Source organism: Grammomys surdaster, unplaced genomic scaffold (genome assembly GCF_004785775.1).
Source record: "Grammomys surdaster isolate TR1022 unplaced genomic scaffold, NIH_TR_1.0 189, whole genome shotgun sequence".
NCBI lineage: Eukaryota > Metazoa > Chordata > Mammalia > Rodentia > Muridae > Grammomys > Grammomys surdaster.
The window spans coordinates 2,481,614-2,507,682 of NW_021604634.1; the positions used below are offsets into that span (position 1 = coordinate 2,481,614).

The window sequence follows — 26,069 nt, forward strand, 5'->3', positions numbered from 1 at the left end:
CTCTCTCTCTCTCTCTCTCTCTCTCTCTCTCTCTCTCTCTCTCTCTCTCATGTCACAGCTGTTTCAAGTGAACATCCAAGGAAGTGAGAAATCCAGAGGATTCTGAAGTTAACCCTTATACTGCCAAAGAAAGGGGCAAAGTTGCCAGAGGAGCTTTGTCCTTCGTGTCCTGGAACAATATGAAGGAGCCAGTGCCATTGGAGGAGCTTTCCCTTCACACGTCGTTGCAGGCCAAGTGCTTAGGAACCCAACACTGGAATGTGTGGCAAAGCATCATCCTCCCACCAGGGACACAAGGATGGACCCTGGTGGTCCCAGGCTATCTCCAGAGCAGATCCCTGACTTGCCTTGTCTGAGTGCAAATACAACACAGTGAAGATAGGAGGCAGCCTGAAGTCTCCACCTGTAACTGTCCAGAAAGTAGCAAAGGCCACATGGATACTGCCAGGCTTGCCATGAAGAAAGAGGCTCTCTTTCATCAGTCATCGACATCGACTGTGACACGTTCACATTTTGTCCCACATATGCTTGGCAAAGAACTGAAACACGGGAGACTGCACATCACCCCTGACCCCAGAATTTAAAATGCATGGATTTTGCTAGGGAAAAAAAGAGAGCTAACACTCTTTAATGGGATTATCAGGAACAGTTTGATCACAAATGGTATAATAGCTTCTTCTGTGGATATAAACCAGGCCAGAACTGGGGCAGTCAGTGCTGAGAGGGACGCATGCTGAAATGCCCTGAAACAGCTGCAGCATCTGGGCAGCCAGAATACAGGGAGTCAGAAGTGAGGAAAGATGGACACACTCTGTCACCATCCTGAGCCCATCCTGAGACTACTGTCAAATGTGTTGGTTGTCTATGGCACTCATTTCAGCCATGACCCCTTGCTGAAATGGGTCACAGATAGGTTGGCTGTTGACCCGGCCACTGACTCCCAAGGGAGAAACAGGTGTGGCAATAGACAAATGCTTGAAGAGACAGCAGAGTCAGTCCTGCCAAAGAGGGGCTCTGTGGGTGTCAGACTCAGGGAGTGCAGATGAGAGGAGACCTTTGCTTCCGCTTTCACCTGCCCAGAGGGAAAAACATTGTATCAAATCTAAACTCCCGCTGTGGGCTGTTCTGCAAAACAGTGTATCATCTCAAAGCCCAAGTCGCCACCCACTCATACAGAGCAGCGCCTGAGTTCAATTAAAGACAGTTAAGCTTGCACTAGTAAGAACGCAGGACTGCAGTGTCCTGACGCCACCGTGTGGCTGAGATGTTTGCAACATTCCGTGATGTTAGTTTGTGCTGTGAAGGAACAGGGTAACAGAACGCTTGCCCAGTGAGTGTGGGACCAGGGCTCAAAATTAAATCTAAAGGAAAGAAAGGAACACATATCAAAAGATAACTTGGTTTGATTTTGTCTCCCATGGGCAGAACAGAATGTTTCTAACTGCTGGTGTTGAGGCCTAATGTTTTCTTTGATAGAAATTGACAGGGTCCTACATTTTAATTACATGGAAATGAAACATTTTCAGAGATGATGGCATGATGGGGAATCCTGTCTTTAACCTTACCTGAGACTGCATTTTCAAATCCAATTTAATTAGGAACTGATTTCTCAAGCCTGGTGGACTCCATCTACAGTATTCAGTTCTTTCCTTCAGATATAAACAATTTCTTTCTGGCTCACAGCTTCAGAACCTAATATACATCTGCAAACTTTGAAATAAATGGGTAAAACCGATGATTTTAAACTCGACTCCTCTCCCAGATCCTATGACTTGCTATAGAACAGACCAGTAGCCTCCTGTAGCTGTCACTAATCACGTGATCCTCTCGTGCTCTCCATTCCCAGTCTACTGATTCCTGTGGTCATCCCGGCACTGGGCCTGGACTCCCAGGGGCCCCTGAACTCCTTTGCATCTCAGTTTCTCCCTAAAAATGAAGCCAAGGAAGATAGTGGAGCTGGGTGATGGGTTTGGCTTCAGGTCAGCAAGGGGACATAGGCATTTCCTGCTTAAAAGTGAGTCAACTTTATTTTTTCATTGTTTATATGAATCTGCTTGGAGACAGGAGAAAGATGAAAGTGTAACTTTAAAACCTGAGTAATGCTGGCTTCCAGGTAAGGGGGACCCTTCTCAGGCCAGAATAAAGTAAGAAGTGGACTCTTTTTATTTTGCTTGAAACCCTAGGCCCCACTTCCTTGTGAAATGTCTATTCTTAAAGCTCATGGCCTGTAATAAACTGCAAAAGGTGAAGATCTGTCTCAGGCTGTCCTTAAAAAGCAGCCTCTCTTCCACAGAACAAGCTGACACCAGTCTGATGACTACCAACCTCTGATAGAAGTTCCAAGCTTAGCCATTCCCAACTTTGCAACCTACAAGAGACTGGAAAACACATAAAAACCCCTTTCAGGACCTGTGCAGCGAGCATGTCTGAGCGCCCCCTGTTGGTGGTAGGCACTGTTTCCCACTGAGGGAAATTGGAATTTTTCAAAAATAGTATAAACAGGCTAATGGATCTTAGAAATCACTGATGTGGTCGGTTCCCTTCCATAGTTCTAGAATAATTCATCATAATTGTACTTTATGTTGCCTCAGAAGTTTGTCATCTTTGTTTATTAATCCTGTGCAAAGTTGTATTGACACAAAATGAGGTTCCTGGTGTAACACAGATATAGGCAAAGAGAAGACTGTGTAGTTGGAGCTCCTCAAAGCTCTTTGTAGCCTTGGCTGACCCATGGCTGAGCCATCATGTAAAACCTTCTTGTAAGTATACACCATTTTCTAAACAATGGAACTTTTTATTTTTAAAAACAACATTATTTTTGCAGACCCTCCTTTGTAGCAAATGCTCAGCTCCAAACACAACCAGGCCTTGGCATCAGGGAGGCCAGATGGCAAGACCACAAACCCACTAGGATTCCAGGAGTCACTGGCAGGTCAGCAACAATATATGGCCTTGGCTCTGTGGCCCTTCTTGCTGGTGGCAAACCGACATTGTTAGTAACCTACAAGGGATATGCTCTGCTGCGGACATGCAGGGAGTAGACAGACTGCGCTCTTGGGGAACAACAATAAAACCTCCACTGTGGGCTCTTCGTTTAACCTTATGAGCACAGCAAGGATGTATCTGCCAGAGAACACATACATGCATAACTGATAAAAGACACTAAGAGATGAAAGTCCTTCTTCCCAAAGACACCAGCTCACAAGATTGTAGGTGACCTTACCCATCACCAGTGTCCTCTGGCAGACACTCAGAAAATCTGGAGTATCATCCCTACGTGGAATGTGGAGTGAGCCATTGTAATTAACTAAGTAAGAGTGGCCTGTAAGGAAAGCTCTGGGATGGAAGCGAGGCTCAGGCTGCCTTCCCATCAAGGTTCTGGTGAGGAAACTAACAAAACAATGTAATGGTTCAGGTGCATGCCGTCCAATCGTAAACCACGTTAAATGGGCTTGTTCTGTTTTATAAACTAATACATAACAAAGTAGATTTGCTTTATGTCGAGTTCTATATGTATTGACCGATTTATAAATGTGTATAACTACTACCACAAACATATATTGACCTAAGGCTGCCCCTTTCTTCGTGTACACAACATCCCTTTCCTCCATGTCCTCTCTACAGTCGCCTCTGCTCTAGGCTCCCTCCCCACAGGACAGACCATTCAAGAATATCACATAAAACGTAGTATATGTGAAATCTTGTTGAATGGCTTCTTTCATGCAGCATGACATAGTGACATCTCATTGCATTTTCAAAACGTCTGTTTTATTCCTAAGGCTTATCCCATTGAATGAACATGTCAGAGTATGTTGATTTTCTTGATGAAGAACATCTGAGTTCCTTGTAGTTTGCAGGGATTAAAATGTTCTACAAACCTTCAAGTACAGGCTCCAAATAGATGTAAGTTTTTCATTTAAGATTTAAATTATTTTCCTTCAAAAGATAAGTACTCAGTATATTCACACAAAGAAAAAATATTTTCAAAGATACAACATTTCTCTTTCATTCTTCAAAGCATGAAATGGGACCACAGGGCCATACCATAAACACATAATCAGTGCTGTAGGAAGCTGCTAATCTGTTTTTCCCAGTGATGTCATTATTTTATATTCCCATTGCAGTGCATAGGGGAGTTCTAGTTGCTTCCTGTACTAGCCAACACTTGTTATTATCGCATTTTTTCTTAGCTATCTGAATAGGTGGGTAATAGCATCAACTTATGGTTCCTGTTTGCATGATCTTCATGGCTGTTGGTATTGAGCAGCTGTTGTGCTTAGTTTTTTTCCCACACACCTTCAGTGAAATGTTTGTCCAAGTGTTTTATCCAATTTTTAATCTATTTACTTTCTTACTTCGGAGTTTTGATGGTTTAGGTTTTTTTAAACTTATTTTGTACTTGAGTCTTTGTTTTTCCATATGTGATTTGCAAATATTTTCTCCCAGTCGGCAACTTGTCTGTTCATGTTCCTAGCAGCGTTCCATGGGGTGTTGAACTTTCATGGAGTCTGATTTACTGTTGCAGGCTGACAGGATGTACCTAGAAGGATAGTCATTCTCCTGGTATCCACATTAGCCAAAGGGTTCTCCGAGCTGATGCTTCACAGATGTGGCATTGCCAAGAGACAGCTGATAAGGAGACGGCAGAGCATACAAGTGGCAGTCTAGAAAGGTCTGGCTCCTCACAGCAGCTGAGACAGAGTGAAGGCCATTCTGTAGCTAGGGCAGGCTGCTGGGAATGTGTGAAGTGAAGAGTCCCTTAAGAGTTTTTCAGGATGCCAGCTCACTGTCAGAGGAAGAAGGATGGGAGAGGAGCAGAAGAAAGGGAAGCCATTTAGAAAGTCCCCGCTGGAGTGGGGCAAGGGATGCAGAGGTTGGCCTGGAAGAGTGAGCAGATTTGGAATGTGGTCCCTGCCTGGGAAGCAGTGGGCTTGGTCAGAGAGAGAGAGGAGAAGGAGGAGGAGGAGGAGGAGGAGGAGGAGGAGGAGGAGGAGGAGGAGGAGTGGGAGCAAGAACTATGTCTGTGATGTCGGAAGTGGATGAATAGCATAGGGTGATGGGGAGAAATCAAACCCATAGTTAGGATCACTTCCAACATGGAGTAGACATTAGTCCACAGCCTTAGGGCGTACAGCACAGAGGGTAAAGCTATGCTAGCTGACCCTGAAGAGGGCTGAGCAAATGGCACCGGTGCAGTTCCAGTTCTCACCACGGAGCCACGCCCATTACGTACAGCCACACAGCCTCCCAAGCTCCCTTTTTTTTTTTTTTTTTTTGGTTTTTCGAGACAGGGTTTCTCTGTATATCCCTGGCTGTCCTGGAACTCACTCTGTAAACCAGGCTAGCCTCGAACTCTTGAACTCAGAAATCCGCCTGCCTCTGCCTCCCAAGTGCTGGGATTAAAGGCGTGCGCCACCACCGCCCGGCTCCTCCCAAGCTCCCTTGAAGCAGCTTTTCCCTTTCTTGTGGCAAACTCCCCAAAGGGCTCTCCCAGCCCTGAGCACAGAGAGACAGGATGCTTCAAGTGACTGGATTGCCATTCCAGACACATCGCTGTGACCCCTGCAGACAGGCTATGCATATCACTCCTGTTGTCCTTCCTTCGACTGTTTGGCTGAGATTCCTCTGAGCAAGCACAAGAGTGATTCTGACTGAGTGCTGGGAGCATCAGAGGGAGAAATGAGGAAATGTGTGTGGTCTCCTCCAGAACACTCTGTCTGTTGGTCTCTGAGGACAGTGATGTTGTGAAGTCCCCTCGAAGCGTCATTCCAAGTATTCCCGGTTAGGTGCAGACAGTTTCTGTGGCACTGTGCATGTCCCCTGTCTGCACAGGTACAGAGTGACAGCCAGGAGGACAGCATCAGGAAGAAAGCAGGACCATTTCTGTCTCCCCTCTGAGCTTGTGCTCACTTAGGATAGATCACTGGCTGTGTGCTTGCTAGAGTATCTTACTGGCTGTATTCACTGGCCTAGAACCTTCTGGTTCTATGGATTATGAATCCTTGGCTCATATGGACATTAACAGCAGGTGTTACTTCCATCTGACTCAAGATAGGAAAGCGATAGTCCGACATTGGCAGACTTGGAACCCCGGTGACACGAGGCAAAGAGATGCTAGCTCATGATGCCACAATCCCAAAGCTAATAAACAGACTCCCTCTGGCAGTCATGGCTTCAGAAATAGAGTAGCCACCTGGAAAACTGTGGCTACACACCACGCGTGCTCCATTAAGCCCTGTGCCTAACTCAGGTTTCTGGTAGTGCATCAGCAGCTTCCCAACACCCAGGGTGCATGGAGTGGAACTTACCTTCCTCAGGACAGACCTGGCCCACCTATGCCCTCTCCATCCCCAGCTGCATGCTTCTCTCTTTCAGGACTCACACACAAGAACTACCCACTATGGCTCCCTGCCCCAGAAGCAGCACGGCCGGACCCAAGATGAAAACCCAGTAGTCCACTTCTTCAAGAACATTGTAAGTGACCGTGCACAGGGGAACCAAGAAATCAAGGGAAAGGCTGTGGATCTAAGAGAGGTCTTAGCTCACAACCTCCTTGGATCCTTCTCAGGGTGCCACTGGCCTGAGGGACACCACCCTCAGGAGGACCTGGGTCATCCCAGATCCCAAAGGACACTCTTAGGTGCATCTGCCACGTTAAAAAAACAAAACAAAACTGTGTATTTGAATAAGAATTTTATTTTCCTGAAACCAGACAGCTAGGAGATGCTTAATTAAAAATTTAGACTTTGTAACCCTGAGAAATAAAAATGGCAGGAATCAGCATTGCCCAAGAGGACTGGGGGATGAACAGAGAAATGCAGGGCATTTTAGGCCAGCAGAACTGTTTTGTGTGGCATTGTAACATAAGACACACAACATTTGTCAATACACACAGTATGCATGCCACATAGAGTGAACCCTGATGTATCCAGATGTTATGGTGATGATGGTGGTGATGATGATGGTGGTGATGATAATTATGATAATTCCCGAATGTTTGTTTATCACTTAGAACAAGCAAATCACATTAATGCTGACGCTAAACAGCAGAAGCTGAGCAGATGTATGGGAATGCCCCACGGGTATAGGGGGAATGTGTGATTTCATCACAATGTCTGTGTAAATCTTAACCCTTCCACAAAATAAATGTCTTAGTTACCTCTCTATTGTTGTGATAAGACATCATGACCAAGGCAACACATAGAAGAAAGAGGTTGTTTGGGCCTCAGAGTTCAGAGGGTGAGTCGATGGCCATCAAGGCGGAGAGCATGGTGCTGGGGCAGTAGCTGAGAAATGACATCTTCAAACATAATCATGAGGCAGAGAGGAGGAGGAGGAGGAGGAGGAGGAGGGGGAGGAGGAGGAGGGGGAGGGGGAGGGGGAGATAAATACACAGATAGATGATTGATAGACGATAGATAAGTATAGAAAGATAGAGAGATGGTAGATAGATGGATGGATAGATAGATGTTGATAGATAGATAGATAGATAGATAGATAGATAGATAGACAGATAGACAGATAGATAGATTGATGATAGAAAGATAGATAGACAGAGATAGAGAGAGGTAGACAGAGAGATAGAGCAATGAGTGGGAATGGCCCACCCCAGTGACACACCTCTTCCAACAAGGCCACACTTCCTAATGGTTCCACAGCTGGGCACTAAGCATTCACATATATGAACCTATGGGGGCCACTCCCATTCAAACAACCACAATAAAGTTGTTTGTTTGAAACTAACAGTGAGGGGCTGGAGTGATTGCTCAGCAGTTAATAGAGCATCCTACTTGTCTTAGGCTTTCTATTGCTGTGATGAAACACCATGACCAAAGGCAACTTGAGGAAGACAGGGCTTACTTCCCTTCCACACCACAGTCCCTCACTGAGGGAACTCAGGGCAAGAGCCTGGAGGCAGAAACTGAGGCAGAAGCCATGGACAAAGGCTGCTTACTGACTCGCTCCTCATAGCTTGGTCAGCCTGTCTCTTAAACGCCCCAGGACCACCTTCTCGGAGATGGCCCCACCCATGATAGCTCTCCCATATCAATCATTAATTAAGAAAATGCACTACAGATTTGTAGACAAATCTTATGAAGACGTTTTCTCAAATAAAATTCCCCTTTTCCAAACAACTCTGTTTTGCGTCAGGTTGACATAAAACTAGCCAGCACACCGCTCTTGCAAAGGATCAGGGTTCAATTCCCAGCGGTCATGCTGGTGGCTCATACCTGTCTATATAGCTCCAGCCCCAGTGTGACTGCTGGCCTCCATGGGCACCTGCACTCACATGCCCACACACAGACACGAGATTTTTTTTTTTTCTAAATGGGGCATCATGTTGAAACTGAGTAGATGCCCCATTTCCAGCACCAGGAAGGGCATGGTACAGAGGCATGTGCTAGCTTCTGATGCCTGATAGACTAGAGCCATGTCTGTAGACATGAACTCGTGGGACCCCTGGGAGGGTGTGGGGCTCCCTACAGGAAAGTAAGTCACTGCAGCCCACCCCTCTCTGTCTTCCAGGTGACACCTCGAACACCACCTCCATCCCAAGGAAAGGTAAGGCCTTAGATGTTTTGATTTATTCAGAGTTCATTCACATGATTACCCTGAAATCCCAAAATGTGTTCCAAATGGAACTGAGCCCAGGACTCCCGGAGTCTGCCCAAGTCTTGCTCCCGGAGGCTCGCACTGGGATGGAGATGCAGAGGGTCTCCGGCTGTGCATCCATGGCCAGTGCTTCCAAGCAGTGTCCCCCTGAGCTGGGATTCACACCCTGGCCTTGGAGCTTTGAGTAGGCCTGGCAGCCCCTGAATGTGGTGCATTTGAGGGACCCTGTTCCTCTTGGGGGGGAGGAATGCCATCTGGTTGTTCCTGTCGGTTTCAGGACTTTGTCCCGGGCGATCACCACATCAATGTTTCTGTCGTCACTGTTTCTTTCTCTTCCTCACAGGGGAGAGGCCTGTCCCTCAGCAGATTTAGCTGGGTAGGTGATGACTGCGTTCCCTCTCCTTCCTCATCCCCTGCAGCCCGCAAAGCCCACTGACTTCTAAGTTCTTTCAGTTGCTTAACACTCGCCTTTTCTGTCCTACCCAGCCCAGCTTGCCCACCGTGCTTGGCAGGCTGTTTTCTATTTCAGGGCGGGATGGAAGCCTTTCAGTGTGGATTGCTGTCAGGCTGAGTCCTGGGCATTGCAAAGCCCTGTATACCTCTTCCCCACAAGCGTTCTGAGCTCCTTCCCAAGGAAGGGGCACATTGCAAGGCCCAGCAGACCAAATACACTGCTGGCCACTCCTTAAAACAGTACCGCTCATCCAAAGAACAATGCTAAACTCAGTTGTTTCGTTTCTAATAACCCTTCTGCCCGTTAATCCAGGAGATCTGGGGTTTTGTTTGTGTGTTGTTGGTATCTAACACCAGCTCACTAAACTACCTTAGGGGTTTTAAGTTTTTAGACACAAGATCAAAGTTTCAGTGATGGTTTTAATTGGTCGAACACCTTGGCTTCTAAATATTAGCAAGTTTTCATGTCTACAGCAATTTAAAATGTTTACAGATAGAGACCCTAACCAAGTATATTGAGCCCAGCTGCTAGCAAATACTAGCTATGGCCCTTTCTTTTCCTTGTTAAATACCTGTAATTTTCAGAGCTACATAGATGCACAAACACCAGCCTGTTAGCCAGAGGTGGGACGGGGTGAGAGGTCATCTATCTATGGACAGTGTGGTACGGAGCCAGTCTGTGCCAGCCAAACAACACACAAGAAAAAAGGTGAGAGGAGAGGGAGGAGGGAGGGGGGAGAGGGACGGTATAAACATCAGTAGGGAGAGGACAGGGTCAAGCATGGGGCACACCTCTGTAATGTCAGTACTCAGTATGCAGAGGCAGGGGGATTGCTAAAAGAACAAAGTGACAACATATAGTGGGGCCACAGAGTTGCCCTGTCTCAAAAAGTAAAAATAAGATAGACAGAGGAAGAGATATAAGAGGAAGAATTGCTTGAAAGACAGGGGAAATTCGTGGAACTCCTGAGCCATTACCGAATGTTCTCATACTGAGCTATGAACCACTTGATGAAAATGTACCTACTTTTTTTTTTCTCACATGGGAAATCTTCAGAACTGGCGACAACAAGGTGTCTACCCTGCCCCCACCCATGGCCTCTTTTTGTCTGTAACTTTCTGTGCCAGCAGGGACAAGGATGATGTAAAGAATGACATCTGTTTTTACCCAGAATTCTTATTTTAGCTACTGCCTCATATGTCTTACATGTGGGTTGTCAGGGCACTGTACAAACACTGATTGCGAGGGACTGGGAGGAGAGGCCCTTTGGCTCAACGACAAACAGGTCAAGTCTTGGTGTCTCTCTCTGTGATCTCTAGTTTTGGTCTCACAAGGCCCCCTGAGGTCTCTCTTGGACCCAAGTTCCTTTGGGTTTTCATCATCTCTTTTCAGGATGGCCTTCTTGTCTGGACCTTCAGAAACTCCTTCTTGCTTTCTCAAAACTCTGTTGTCTGTGTCTTGATGCTGCTATCTATGTTTCTAAGACAAAATAGACTGGGAAAGTCCCACATTGTTGATCTGAGAGTTGAGCTGTTCAGATCTCAGAAATTCTTGGTTTGGGAGGAAAGCCATACTCTGGGACTGAGAGCCCACCCAGAGAAGCCTGTTTTTGCCACTCAGCTGCCTGTGTACTTGGAGTCACACTCCCCAAGTGCCACAACCCTTCCCTGTGTATCCGGGAGTCTGTGAGTCCAAGAAACCTACAGGATACATGGGTGGCTCTGTCTTGCCCCCATGTCTTGCAATCAAACGTTCTGCTTAGATCTTGTCCCCATCTTGTCCCCACTCCTTATCCCAATGGAACACCTAAAAACGAAACAGCCTCCTGACAACCAGGGGCCACTATCTGTCCCAAACACAGGCTAAAGAGAGGGAATGATGTAAGTAGCCGGAATCAGGGGAGAAAGTTGGCTCATATGGCCAGGGTCTAGCTTCCATCTTGCACGAGGCGTCCAGGTACATAGAACTGCCTGAAAGTGTCTTAATCCTGCCCTCAGCATGTCTTAGATGGTAGGTGGCTGGGTTGCTTCTCAACATCCATCTTTCGAAATAATGTTTGCTATGTGAATTGGCATGGAATGTTGAGGGTGCTAGGCGCGGCTCAGGCTGGTGGCTGGTCCTGATGCTGAAGCTGTTAGTAGTGACAACTGCTTTCCCATTTCTACGTCAAACCCAAGGCAAAGTCTTGTGCCCTGCCCTTGGGGTGGGGCTCTGTGACGCAGACAGAGGATTTCTGGTCAGCCTGCTGAACTTCACACTGAGGTCCGATGAAGACCTTACCCAGAATGCTGGTGTCATCACTCAGGGTTACTGAGGGCATCCTTTGTGGATAAGCCAGCGCTGGGACCCAGAGAGTCTTACATTCCAGTCCTCACTGTCCATCACTCACAGAGTAAGTGGGACTATGGACCAGTGGAGGCAGGAGGAGGGGCGCCTGTCCTCCTTAGTGGTCAATTCCATAAGGACACAAATGGCAAAGGTAGGGCACTTATGACTCTGCCTCATCCTGTGAATGAAAGATCAGTACCAGCTCTAGTGTACAGGAAATTGAGACTCCCACACCTGTAAGTCACCCACCTAGAAAGAGACAGGAGCTGTTACCAGGTTCGGCTTGCTTCCTGTACAGTGTTAGCAGCACCAGTTAAGAATCTGAATCTAGGTCATACCATGGCCACCACTGAGAGGCTGTTCTGGACCAGAGACTGGGAAATCTGTCTTTTCCTTTAGGAGGTAAATTTTACACAGTCCACAGCCTCTTCCTCCTCTTCATCCTCTTCCTCCTTTCCCCCTCCTCCTTTTCTTCCTCTTCCTCCTCTTCTTCCTTCTCCTCCTCTTCCTCTTCCTCTTCCTCCTTTTCCTCTTCTTCCTCCTCCTCTTCCTATTCCTCCTCCTTCTCTTCCTTTTCCTTTTCCTCTTCCTCTTCCTCCGAGGCCCAGAGCATGGGTAGACAGAATCTGAGCTGTGAAAGGCCAGGCAGAAGGTGATACTCCTGGCCCCTGGGCTCGAGCACCTTTGGTGTGCTTCCTCCTCTGAGGAGAGTGGAGGCCCTTGGTGGGAATTTGAGAGATACTTGCCTTTTTCTCACAAGGGTGCCCTGGCATGGAGCTCCACAGCTGTCTGTAAAGTTGGGCACTTGTGCCCTGGAATATTCGCATTCCTGGTCCAGGTCCTTTGTTCTCCAGCAACACCCACGGATGGACTTGGGGACAGGCACTTCTCCAGCCCCTCCCCCATCAGAGCTCCGTGCTGCTCTCGCTCCGGAATGATTACTGATGCCACCTGGTGGCTAATGTCCTCCTTGGAAGTCCCCGGTGGCAGCTGTGAGCAGACACTGAGCTCTGGTCTTTTCTTGCAGGGGGCCGAGGGGCAGAAGCCAGGATTTGGCTACGGAGGCAGAGCTTCCGACTATAAATCGGCTCACAAGGGATTCAAGGGGGCCTACGACGCCCAGGGCACGCTTTCCAAAATCTTTAAGCTGGTAATGTAACATTCCTACCACGGGGAAACACCTGGGCACCTCTGTGGGAAGTGGGAGCCTGGAGCCATGCTCTCTCTGTTCACTGTGCCCCACTCCTCCAGGCAAAACCATGTCCCCTGAGCAATGCTGGGTCAGGAAGAGTGTTAGCAGAAAGACAAATTCCAGAATCTCCAGATGAGCTTGCCCAAGGGTTCAGTGACCTCCTCCACCTCCACCCACAACCTCCCCTCCCTTCCTTGTTCTTAGCCAACATAGCTCTCTGCCTTCCCTCTGGGTATCTTAGGAAATTAACATGAAGCCAAGAGTCTTTTCAACTGATGCTGTCATGCTATGCACAGGCATTCCCTGGGCCTCACTGTGAGCCCACACTGTGTCTTCTTTCTCCCTAGAGATGAAAGTCAGGTGGACCATTGACCTGGGTCTCCAGCCAAGGGCCTAGGTGGGAATGATGTCACATCTGGTGAGGCAGTGGTGGAGCCCATAGCAGGCATGGAGCTGGCTCCAGCACAAGCTAATGGCAGCTTTATACAGCAATGCTGGCCTGGTGTAGAAAACTCACAATGGAGCTCTAAAAAGGTCACCTCAAAGTGAAAACTAGAGCTCAGAGATGTCCTGTGTCCTCCCCAGGGAACCCCAAAGGTGAGGTCTATCTTGGAGGAACATGGGTACCCAGGTCAGGTTTTGACACTGAGCCAAGTTCCAGATTTCCTCTAATAAAAGCTCCCCTCTCGGCAATTCTAAATAGCAGTGCACATCCCCAGTGGTCACAGTGACCACGGTCAGGACGGCCAGGATAATCTGGGCCAGGGCTGCCTTCCTGGAAGGAGGAGGCCTAGAGGCCTAGCAGGCAGGGCCAACCCCCCTCAACTATGAGAAGCCAAACCAGGTGCCCTCGTGGTTCTGGGGAAAACATTCAGTAAAAGAAAGATACTAAGGTGCCAAGTGCAGCATGGGAGAATGTTACAGTTGTATCTGAGGCAGAGATGTGGTAACTTGATAAGATACAAATGAGGAGCTAGAATACATGTGTAGGAACAGCACTGAAGGCTGAGGAACATGTGGAGAAAGCCTAGTAGACAGAGACCAGCTGAATCTTCCTTGACATGCTGGGCCAGGAGAAGAGTGGGAGCTAACCACCAAAAAGAGAGCTTAGACTCTGCCCCTGATCCTGGGGATCTGGCAGATGAGGCTCGCAATCTGGTGACAGTTGTCTGACTGACAGAGATAATGAAAAGTGGCAACTGGGTTACGGAGCCTCTGAGCTAGATGATACAGAAGGAACTTTTTTTGTTTATAAAGGTCCAGGGATCTAGTGACACGGCTAGTTCTCCAGTTATGAATTTACGTCAGAGTCTCTAGGCTGGAGAGAGGCAGGGTGAGACAGATTGATGTCATTCCTGGAAGCTTCTGGAGGTGGCTTCCATGCTAACTTAAGGCTCTGGGGCATTTGTCATCCCTGGAGTCCATGGCTCTTGTCTGTCCTGGCACTAAGTTTCTGTGAGTCCTAGTATGGCATCCAAAGCTACCATTTTTGTTCATTCCATCTAAGCGAGGAGACCTCTGTCTGGGCTCTGATAGCAAACACAGTCAGCTATTCTCCGCTCTTTGCAGCTAGCTTCTTTTTTTGAGGCAAAGATGAACAACCTGGACCATAGAGGCTTGTGAACCAGAGCCCTCACTACAGGTGTGAACCTTAAGGTGCCACCTACTATGGTACCACCATCCCCAGTTCTTGCTTCTTTCTTGGATGAAAGATTAATATCCAGAGATGGATAAGGCAGAGATGGCTGATGGTTCCAGGAACGGTGTGAGAATCTGTGCTCTGCTGACTCCCACTTTGTAGCATCTGCAGCAGCTGTGCCGTTCGTTCCCACAGGCTGGGTGGTGGATGGGAGATACCCTGCCGGATTCCTCTTCTGCCTCTCATGTTTGGCCCCAGGGGGCTGCGTATTTGCAAAAAAAAAAAAACGGATTCTCATACTTTCAATCCTAGTGCCTTTGTTTCTGATAAGAATGAGGAGACAAACTCCATTCTGGAACCATTTGTCAGGCCATGGTCGACATTGAGATGTGCAAAGGTTCGGATCTGAGGTGTATGTTTCCTAGGAGAACCACCGCATTGAGGTTTCACGGTTTGTTATTGCTTGGGTCTGTAACACAAGCTCATCGAGTTAATCCCCCCTGGGCCTTCCATTGCATGGATTTACTAGTAGGGTGTGTCCATGGTCACAATATACAGAGAGCAGACGACACAGGCTTCTGCATCCTCATAAAGCAGGTACATGAGCTTCTGCTGAGCCCAGACATGGCAGGGTATGTGGATCATGTATTGTAAATGCACAGTGAGAGCCACTCGCCTAAGGAAAGTTAGTCAGGAAGAAAGCCTCACACCCGGGATGTGAGCAGAAAGCAAGCAAGTGACCACCTGCTTTCTGTGTCAGGTAAAGTGTAGGCGCTACCCTGTCCCCAAAGTAGATCAAAGTAAAAACTAAATTCTGTCTCAGGTCTTCAAGTTAACACTCTTTATGGCCCACTGCCTAGGTTCTGAAGGCCTTAAGAAAGAGTGTAAAAAGGTGTTTTCTCCAGTGACTTCTGAATTCAGCCAGGGGTCACCTGTGCTGAATGACCGACCTCACTGCCATCCTGGACTTTGGTTCCCAACACCTTCTGCTCCAGATGCTAGCAGCTGCCTTGGCAGCCACACCCACCCGGGAAGCCCTGTCCATCCATCTGAATAACTTTGCTCTAGGCTCAGAAAGCCTTAGACACATGGAGTGGGGCAGAATCAACCTGGTGTGCGAGGGTTGGGCTGGCTGCTCAGTGCCTCCACCCACGAGACATGACCCTTCTCTGAGGGGATATGCATGGCCATGGGTGGTGCCTAAAGGATGTTCTTGAGGTGGGACTGTCCCCGAAGCTCCACTCAGATGCATATGTGACTTATGTGCTGGCATCAGGAATGTGTGAGACTCACATTTCTCAAATAGGCTCAACGCCTTCCCTGGGCTTCTTTCTGTAAACAGTTTTGTAAATTGCTTTAAATTTCTATGTAGATTAAGGAAGCTTTGATGATTTCCAGTGCATGTGGGTATAATTCAAGCGGGTTACATAGATAGCTCATGTGGGCTGACAGGCTGCGTGACCAGGCTGGAAGAGCACAAAGGGCTCCCTGGCTCTTAACACCATCCTACCCAGACTGCTTCCTGCTTGTCTGCTTTTTTGTTTGTTTTGTTCTGCTTTTTGTTTTTGTTTGTTTGTTTTTGTTTTTTAAACTCTTAGTACCCAGCTCTGAGGGAAGGGCTCTGATTTGCTAGTTCAGAGTGGCAGTTAGCACCTGGCTAGAGAGAATCAGTGGCTCCCTGTGTCTTTGGGACCACATCTTATTTCTAGGTGGATAAAAGGAGCCTTTGCCTCTTGTAGTGTCCCCACGAGGTTGCAAGGTCTCGTGGGGACAAAGGTATCCATGCTTTTAGCAGAGAACGCTCACTTCACATCCTCAGGTACACGTCTAAACCAAGCTGTACCTGGTGAGCACAGGTGTGTCAGTTACGGGGCCTACAGCCCACCAAAGACGGAGCAAGTGGCACGAAAGACAAAAGGCATAAAAGAAAATGGAGGCAATAGTGTCTACCTTGCTGGCTCTAGCCCTCGATCCCCTCTGCTGGCTGACCTTGGGAAAATGATTCAACTTCTCTGATCCTTGACCATCATATAAAATAAGTGTGTACTCAAGGTTGGCTGTGAGTACAAGGTAGAAGGACCTCTGCTCCAGGCAGGTGCTCAATGACTGCTAGAAAATGTCACTGATGTGTCCACCATTAAGTTTCAAAAAAGAAGCCATCTGAGGCCTGGCTGGACTCCTGCATTTCAGCCTAGGCACACTGTGTTTTCTAGAACAGAGATTCTAGGACTTCCCAGGAACTCAGTGCTCTGCAGGGCCCTGGCATTGCTCTGCCTGCGATCCATGTAGGAAAAGCTGGGTCAGGGCAAGGCAGATCTCCAGGTAAGGCCAGGGCCCCCATCCTGGAGAAGGACTTCACCCCAGAGGTGACTTCATAGTTAGACTTCAATCACACTGCTGAAAGGCAGTCAGTCCCTCAAAGGGCTAACACGGTGGCACCATCTGTGCTTACAAAGGAAACCAGTGGCTCCACCTCAACCTAAGCAGCTGGCTGGGCTTGTTCCATACTCTGTGGGTGAGCTCTGGAGACATTACACACTCTTGCCTGTGAATGTGGCTGCCTCGTACTCTGCTGAAGAATGGCAGCTTATATGTCTCCATCTCTGTACTCCCAATCTAAATGAAATCTTTAAGAGATGTATGTAGCCGGGCAGTCGTGGCACACACCTTTAATCCCAACACTTGGGAGGCAGAGGCAGGTGGATTTCTGAGTTCGAGGCCAGCTTGGTCTACAGAGTGAGTTCCAGGACAGCCAGGGCTACACAGAGAAACCCTGTCTTGAAAAAACAAACAAACAAACAAACAAACAAACAAACAAAAAGTATGTAGTGTCTTTAACATAAGATGGGCAATAGAAGCCTCAAAGAATCCAAGCGATTAAAAAGAACACAGAAAGAAAGAGAGCCAAGTCCCCGAAGGTGTGTCTAGACAGAGTGTGACCAATCTCCACCTCCTTGGTTTCCACACTGCTTCTGTCCCTGTAGGCTGTGCTACCTCTCAAGCTGACTGGGTATATCTCATTTTTAATTTCAAATTAGTGTCTAGAAAAAACTGTCAATTCAGGGTTCCAAGAGCCTTGTCATGCTCACATTCTCACACTCCTATGTGTTGCTAGTGTCTTTTGGTAGCAGTGGCAATAGTGTACTGGCAGGGCGCTTTCCCAGGCCGGGGGCAGCTCTTATGCTCATCGGCACTGAAGCCACTTTCGAGAACACACGGTGGACAGTAGTCCCAGTCCCAATTTACACTGTCCTCAATCTCCTAGCCAAAAAAATAAACAGCTTGTTTGGAGCAAAATAACAAAGCTATAGCCTTCTCCCTGCAAAGGCAAAGCTGTGGACACCTTAGACCTAGTCATGCCCTGTGGCTCACCAGCAAGTGGCTTTGTCTTAAGCTACAAACTCCAGTTAGTGCTTTCTGAAGGAGGATGAGAGACATCGAGGAACTATTCTGTGTCCTGGGATATCACTTCAGGCCCGAACGGCTTGTGATTGGACAACCACAGAACCAGCACTGTGGAAGGGAAGTGACACCCAGCAGCCACACAGGCTAGTGCCTAACTCCTGTCTTTTCCTTTTTCCCAGGGAGGAAGAGACAGCCGCTCTGGATCTCCCATGGCGAGACGCTGAGAGCCCTACCTGCTCGGCCTTCCCGAATCCTGCCCTCGGCTTCTTAACATAACTGCCTTAAACTTTTAATTCTACTTGCACCAATTAGCTAGTTAGAGCAGATCCTCTCTTAATCCCGTGGAGCCGTGAACGGTGGGGCCAGGCCACGGCACCCCGACTGGTTAAAATTGTTTGTCCCCTTTCATTTGAAGATTGAGTTTCCTCGGGGTCTTCTCAGCCCTGACTTGTTCCCCGTGTACCTTGATCGACTCCGGAGGTTCAGGTACACGGACACCCTTTCAAGTTCACCCTTACTCCATCCTCAGACTTTCTTTTCACGGTGAGGCGCACCCCTCCAGCTTCCGTGGGCACTGAGGATAGACAGGCACATCGCCAAGGAGCCAGAGAGCATGGCGCAGGGGACTGTGTGGTCCAGGCTTCCTTTGTTTTCTTCCCCCAAAAGAGCTTTGTTTTTCCTAACAGGATCAGACAGTCTTGGAGTGGCTTATACAACGGGGGCTTGTGGTATGTGAGCACAGGCTGGGCAGCTGTGAGAGTCCAGAGTGGGGTGGCCCTGAGGACGCTTCCAGGCCAGCTGTTCCCTGCACCCCACCAGCTGATTTCGAGCGTGGCAGAGGGAAGGAAAGGGGCGAGCGGGCTGGGCAGTGGCCCCAACAGGAAACGGGGACTTAGGGGAACACACTGGAGATGCCATGTGTGGCTCCCAAATGTCACCATCTCTCCTCAGTGGCTCCCCAGAGCAGGTGCTTTTAAGAATCCCGTTTCCTCTCAGAGCCCAGGGAGAGTCCAAGGACATGGTGCATCTGGAAGTGGGACTACAGGAGTTCTCTGGTGGCCTCGTGCTGTCCCAATGGCCACTTCTCAAGTTAGGGTGGTCAGCGGCAGCTCGCCATGGCAGTGCCCATTGGTACACACTAACCTCAGTGGGAAAATAACCATTCCCTGCCTCCTAGAAAGGATGAATTCTTAGCTTTAGGAGGGTTCCTGTCACTGAATCAAGTCGCTGCCCTGGATGCAGGGCTGGCCTGGGCGACCCTCCAGGGATGAGGAGCTCAGAATTCTAGTTTTCTAATGTCCATAGACACCTCCTCATCCCTCTAACGTACTGACTATGTCTTTTGATTTAGCATGTCTTCTATAGAGCTTCCAACGAGCCCCACACTGGCCCCGTCACCCCTAGGAAGGAAGGTGATGGTTGATGAGGCCCAATGTGCATCTTGTTAATCTGTTCTAATTTTGTTCTTAAGTATGGGCTTAAGATAACACCTAATAATGTATTGCCACAGTAACGTGAGGGTAAGAGAAAAACAGGGAAGAAATTTCCAGAAACAAACACTCCAGATCGTTCCACAGGAGTGTTCACCCTCCAGTGTGACTGAACGACCTTGCCCATGGCTTCGTCCAGACAGCACAGCTGCAGTATGGCTGGACAGAAGCACCTACTGTTCTTGAATATTGAAATAAAATAATAAACTTGCAATGATTGTTGCACAGGCGTCTCATTTTGCATTCCGGCTTGTAGAAGTGAGCCCGTATGAAGCAGCCCTGGCACAGGATAGAGTGCTCTTCCTCAGGGGCACCGGGTTGCTTCACAGTGCCCTTGAGAGAATCCCTCAAGGGGCGTGTTGAGGAGGCCATGCATTAATAAGCCAAGTGGATGGCATAACCTAGGACAGTGACCCGTGACAAACAAGGAAAAGGATTTTCAGTCACTCTGAGGGCAGTTTTCAAAGTCATTGTGCTAGGAAACACCCTGCAGAAGAGTAGCTCACATGCTTTATCCATGACAGAGATCAAATGATCTATCCTTCCTCTCTTCTCTCCCCCCACCCCGCTCCCCTCATTTGTTCTTTGTTTTTCTTGCCGTTGATTCTGGTTATGAGAATTCTTTTTCTAAAGGGTTACCCTAAATCCCTTTCCTGTCAGTTTTGAGAGAGCTACTGGCTCCTTTCGGAGCTTCCGAGGCTCTGGGGCCATCACATTTCTGAGCCATAGTAAGGAAAGCTTGCCGTGGGCCAACATCACAGTCTTTCTCAGGGGCAGTTGCTCCAGCATAGGGAGCCAGTGCAGCTACCCAGAGTCCACTGACTGATTGGAAACCTTATGTCCAGGTCGGGCTCAGGGACTCACAACTATTATTTTAGCACTCAGAAGGTAGAGGCAGGAGGATTGCATGAATTTGAGGCCAGCCAAGGTTATGCAGTGAGTTCTAAGCTAGAGATGCTGTCTCAAAAATGCACGCCTTTAATCCTAGCAATGGGGAGGCAGCGGTGGAGCTCTGTGAGCCTGAGACCAACCTGATCTACAAAGCAAGTTCCAGGACAGTCAGGGATGTTACAAAGAAAAACCCTGTCTCAAAACACACACACACACCACCACCACCACCACCACCACCACCAAAACAAAACAAAAACAAACCCAACAAAACAAAAAACAAAAACAGACAACAAAAACCCACCAGGGGTTAGAGAACTGGTCAGCTGTTAAGAGCACTGGCTGCTCCTGCAGAGGATCTGGGTTTGGTTTCCAGCAACCACATGGAGGTTCACAACAGTGTGTGACTTCAGTTCCAGAAAATCTGGTACTTTCTTTGGGCCTCCACATGCAGCAGGCACACACAAGATGCACATTCATGCATGCAGATATATAACAAATATACATACATACATGCAAGCACACACAAGATGCACATACATACATACATACATACATGCAGGCACACACAAGATGCACATACATATATACATGCAGGCAGATGTTCACACACATAAAAACATTTTTACAACCTCACAAAGATAACAAAAAGCTGGTGTCCACTCATCTCCGTCTCCTTTTTACCCAACAAAATTCTCCCAAATTAAGGATCTGAACATACAAAGATGTTTGCACTATTTAAAATTGCATTACTGCCACAATCCCTGTGACTTCATAGAAGCAGCTGCCCCGCCGTGGTCATTCACCACCCCCGGTTTTACTTTAAAGTCTCTCCACCATCTCTCCATCTCTTCTGCAAGGAACTTTGGGAAGAAGGAATATAATATCCATCTCCCATTTAGGGTGAAAAGAGATTTTTTACGCTAGTTAAATAGTATAACAGGAAGCCTTAATTCACTAATACAAATAGTTAAGAATAACAGGTCAGCTAGCTTGCTAACCCAAGGCCGTCACAGGGGATGCAGAGCTAGAGAAATAAAGGTCAATTGAGTGTTTCAGGAATCTGTTCCCATGGTGTCTGACTTAGCCTTCTCTAGAAAAACTCCCACCAGAGGTCCCAAGGACTTGTGAATTAAATTTAGCCAGATGGTCTGTTGGCTCAGATAAGCATTCACACTGGGTCCCAAGGCCACAGGGACCAGAGACTGTTCTCGTGACATCTGCTTACACATATTACAGACATTTGAAACAACCAATTGTGTGCAATTACCCACAACCCTCTCCCTCCTCCCAGCTTTTGCCTATATAAACCCTAAGCTGTTAGGTCGCAGGGTTGATAACCTCTACCTCCTGTGTGAGGCACGTATAGACCCAAAGCTTTGATAATAAAGGACCTGACTTATGTAATTACAGCAAGATGGTCTCTGGAGTGTCTTTGGGGTCTCGTCCTTCCTGGGTCCCCTTGGAGGAGTCTTTCAGGGCAGAACAATCTACTGTCTCTTAGTCTCTGCACCTTGGTTAGTTGTGAGTTTCTACATTAATCACCCTGTGCTGGTTGGTTTTTGTCAACTTGATACAACCCTAACCATATCTTGGAAAAGAGAATCTTAATTTAGAAAATACCTCCATAAGACTGACCTGTAGGCACATCTGTAGGACTTTTTCTTAATAATTGTGAAAGACCCTCACTCAATGAGTGTCCTTCTCCAGGGAGACCCGCACCCAAGGAGGACCGAGACCAAGGTTCGGATGCAAACAGCAAAGAGGTTTATTCAGTACACACGGGTACCCGGGAGTCAGAATCTCCGAAGAGGTCTGCTCCCCGAGTGTCTAGGGGCATGAAGTTTTATAGGGTTTGGAAGCGGGAAGCTGATTACAGAAGCGAGAAGCATAGTTACAGGGTTCTGATTGGATATTTTAAATGAGGCTATGGTTGAACGTAGGGCAAAAAGGCAGGTTCCAGGAACGCAGGGCCAAAAGGCGGGTTCCAGGAACGGGGGACTTGGGGGGGTCTCTAACCAACTGCCTTCCTGGAACACCTGGAGCTTATCTGGTACTTTCCGTTCCTGGCTTGGGGTCGAGTGTTAACCATAGATATCTTGTCTTTATCTGTCTCAGGGTCCAGTACTTTTCCAGCCTAGCAAAATGTTGTTACTGCTGTTTTAGCTAAGCTGGGGTCTTTCAATTGATATTGGAGGGTTCACCCTACTGTGGACAAGCAGTCCTGGAGGGAAAGCAGGCTAAGCAACCATGGGGAACAAGGCAGTAGGCAGTGTTTCTCCATGGCTTCTGCTCCAGTTCTTCCCTAGAGGTTGCTAACTTCTCTCCATGGTGGACTTATAAATTATAAGGTGAAACAAGCCCTTTCCTCCCTGAGCTGTTTTTGATCATGGTTGAAGTGGAAACTTCTGGTCTCTTTGGAAAGTCAGTTATGTCAAACGATGTTTTGCTGGTGAAAAATGTTTTGCTAAAGCGGACATGTGAAACAATGTTTCACTGAAGCAGACACAGGTGAAAGGATGTTTTGCTAAAGCAGACATGTAAAAGGATGTATTTATGATGTTTAGAAAGAATAGAAATAGGGCCCCCCACACAGTGGGAGCTCGAGCATTGGTTTGCCTTGCTCTGCCTCTCTAGTCTTTGCTGACGACACACATATATTGGTCCTCCTTACATTGCACTGCTGAGCCTTGCTTGTAGTGGCCTCACAGACAGAAACTTGCCAAAGAACCTCATGTGAGGTTCCTGAAGCTTCTTGCCACTTCTGTGGACTTGGGCAGGTTGGCCGGCCTCTGGGTTTCTTCTGGATTGAACTGCCCTTGCTGATTCATGTGTGGTATCTGCAAAATAGACTGGACTGCAGTTGCTGAATAACAAAGATTGGAATCGCCCCAAAGAACTATTTCTAAACTGGTTTACTTCCCTTGTATCCTAATAACCTTCACTTTCCACTACCTCTGGTGGGTGGTGGGCCAGAGAGGAAGTTGAGCCTTATTAAAGTAAGTTATGAAAAATATGTGCCTACACATGGTGTTTTATTACGCAAGAGAGACCACAACAAGATGCCATCAACTGCAAAGAGAAGCTTCTCTGATGGGTTGAGATATGCATTAATCTATGGATATAAACACAAGCCTGCACAAACACAAGGCAGACAAAATCCCGCATGGAGAAAGATGGCGTGTGAGATTTCTCAGCCCTAGCCTAGTAGTTTTGGGCTCCCTGCTATTTAAAGGGAGAACCAACTTTCTTTGAGAGTGCTGCTTCTGGCAAATTGACCATGCCCCAGTGGAAGGTCACACATCCAAGAATATGCGCAACACACATATTGGACTTGTGTAGATGTAGGAAGGCTGGATTCTTCAGCCCTTAACACCAGCCAGGATTGCTGCTCTGCTTAGCTCCAGTAACAGCTGCGGAGGTTTTCACCACTCAGTACCAATAAAGCTATTCCCCTGCTCGACCACAAGGGGCAGTGTTCTTCTTCCGGTATAGCTGGGGCTGATTGTTGTGTCATCAGGAGTTCATCTAGGCTCCTCATAGCCAAAAGTCTGGCGGGAACTGCTTCATACAGCCCAGCTGAGGATACACTTACTGGAGCTGGGGCGGTTAGATGTCATCACCATGAAGTCTTCTCTGACTGGTGCTAGCTAGCATAAAAATAGTCCTGTTGGCCATTTAACTAGCAGTCCCATTAGTCAAAGCTAGCTGGGACAGGAAGAGTCTCACAGCTACCAATTAAGTATTCAAGTTACCCCATCCCCAATATCTTCACTCGTTTGTAGGGAAATGAATGTCAGAAGAAATGCTTACAATCCCAACTAGTTGCTGAGCTGAGGACATGACATAGCAGGTAAAAGCGATTGCTGCCCTGCAGGACAATCTGGTTTGAACCCTGGGACTCCATGGTGGAAGAGTAAAACAGACTACTGAAATTTGCACTGACTTCCACACAGTGTGTTTACACACACACACTACATTTAATATACAAATTTTAAGAACTCTATTGACACTAATAATTATTTTAATGCTTCCTAACTCCTGCCCAGGGCCCACCCCATCTGTTCTCATAAACATAGTAACAGTGGTAGGTAACACATGAAGGAATGAATGGGAACGGTAGAGTTCAGCCATGATGCATGGTTATTCTTACATAAGAATTTCCTACTCTCCTCAACCCCACTCGGCTCTAAGACTCTACAGTACTGATGCCTCATCTTGCTATTGGGCTTTGTCTATTGTAGACCTTGAACAGTCACTGGAATCGTAAGTGAAGTGATACCAGGTAAGAATGACCAATCAGTAGGTACAGTCAAGGATACATGACTTATCAGCCATACAGTTTACACCAGTGTTTGTAATGACCCGTTCTGCTGCTCCGGTCCACTGGTCAGGGCCTAGCAAGAGAGAGAGTGGGAACGGAGACGTGAAGAATGGAGACGAGACAGAGTCTGCTCTGTTCTCTCCTCAAGTCTCTCCTTTTATATCTCTCCTCAAGTCTCACCTTGAGTCTCACCTTTAATCTTTCCTTGAGTCTCGACTTGAGTCTCGCCTTGAGTCTCTCAAGTGCTGGGATTAAAGGCATGTGCCACCACTGCCTGGCCTTGATTGAAAGGAAATCATGGGTATATCAAGATAATTATCAGAGTGTGCTCAGCTGTTGTAGGCTGTTGAAAACAATTCTCTTGTCAGGGTGTATGGCTCAAGATGGCTGCAAAGATGATAGCTGCTTTCTTCTCAGAGTCGGCTCCCAACAGGTCCCCCTTTTTAAATTTGTTTTCAAAAGGGAAGGCTGGGAAAAATTACGGAAATCGTGCCTGTCTTAGATTGGAACAAAGGACCCCAGACTCCCTTTCCCGTCTTTGGATACTCAACAGCCATTGGTTGAGCTCCTGTCTTAGGATGGTGAGGCTTCCCAGATTGGGGCAAGGGTCTTGAAGTGTTCTCTTACCCGTGATTGACTATCCAGCTTAGCACATAAGTTACGGGTTACTCTTCGTCAGTCTTGATGACAGAGGTTTTGGAGTCTCCTACTTTCAGCCTGTGATAACAGACCTGTATGGGTTTCATTTGAATAGCATCTATCTATTGTCGTACAAAAGCCATCAGTTTGTTGAACAACGTGAACCCAAGAGACAAGAGGCTTAGCAATGTCTGAATGGTTAGTGCAAAAGCAACACTTTTTATAGGGTAGCACATAACTCCCTCTTTTGGAGGAGTAAAAAGTATAAGCCTCTTCTATTCTGTAGTATTATTTCAGCTACAAAGGATAGTGAATTTTACAAATGCATTATAGCAGATTCCATTCTTTCTAAATCTATAGAAGTACAGAACTTATCATAGCTTTGATCTTAACAAAACAAATAAAGAAAATCCCCATTCCTGTCCCAGTCAATCCTAAACCCAAAAAAAACAATTATAGTAACTGTGGTAATGGGTTTTCTCCTGTGTCTAAACAATGTACCCCACTAAATCATAAATCAGGGAACCAAAAGTCCAATAGAGCCACCCTGGAGGTGTGGGTGGTGATGTCTTCTTCCACACTGAGAACTTCCCAAGTCTGGTATACTGCTTGATCCGCTCCTGTTTGAAGACAATTGTGAAGCATCTTCATGTTTCATGTAAAGAAAAAATATGTTTCTCAGGGGGTTTCTCCTCCCTGGATTTGTTATTGTTGTCTATTTGTTTAATCAGTCTCTCTGGCAGCCAGAGTGCGGCATCTGCCATTTGGGAATATATGCGGACAGAACCTCTTCCCCAGATAAGCACTGGATCTGGCCCATTCCAGGTTCCAGTTAGTGGGTCTTTCCAGAGGACTGTTGCAAAATTCTTTTTGGTATCAGGATGTCAGAATCTATCTGTAGCAGATTTTCCTTAGAATCCAAAGTTAAAAAATTTAAAATAAAGAGCGTGTGATGAAGGATATTTTTGGGTGATCCCTTAGTAGGGTACCATTCCCCATTTTTAATTTTTTCAAATTGACATTTAATGGTTTGATGTGTCCTTTCTACCATACCTTGGCCCTGTGGATTATATGGAATTCTCTGGTATGGTCGTTTG

At 47.3% G+C, this 26,069-nt stretch overlaps 1 protein-coding gene across 2 annotated transcripts in view; it reads left to right on the top strand.

Annotated features, from left to right (window-relative positions):
* The window catches only part of Mbp (myelin basic protein), a 111,900-nt gene extending 92,556 nt beyond the window's left edge, over window positions 1–19,344 (top strand). Inside the window, exons 6-10 of one of the 2 annotated variants that reach the window (XM_028768941.1) lie at window positions 6,376–6,474; window positions 8,527–8,562; window positions 8,957–8,989; window positions 12,423–12,545; window positions 17,811–19,344. In XM_028768941.1, coding sequence (XP_028624774.1) covers window positions 6,376–6,474; window positions 8,527–8,562; window positions 8,957–8,989; window positions 12,423–12,545; window positions 17,811–17,855 — 336 coding nt within the window. In that variant the 3' untranslated portion in view covers window positions 17,856–19,344. The remainder of the gene's footprint in view (window positions 1–6,375; window positions 6,475–8,526; window positions 8,563–8,956; window positions 8,990–12,422; window positions 12,546–17,810) is intronic. The other variant, XM_028768942.1, reaches the window with a different exon arrangement.
* Window positions 19,345–26,069: the final 6,725 nt, after the last annotated feature.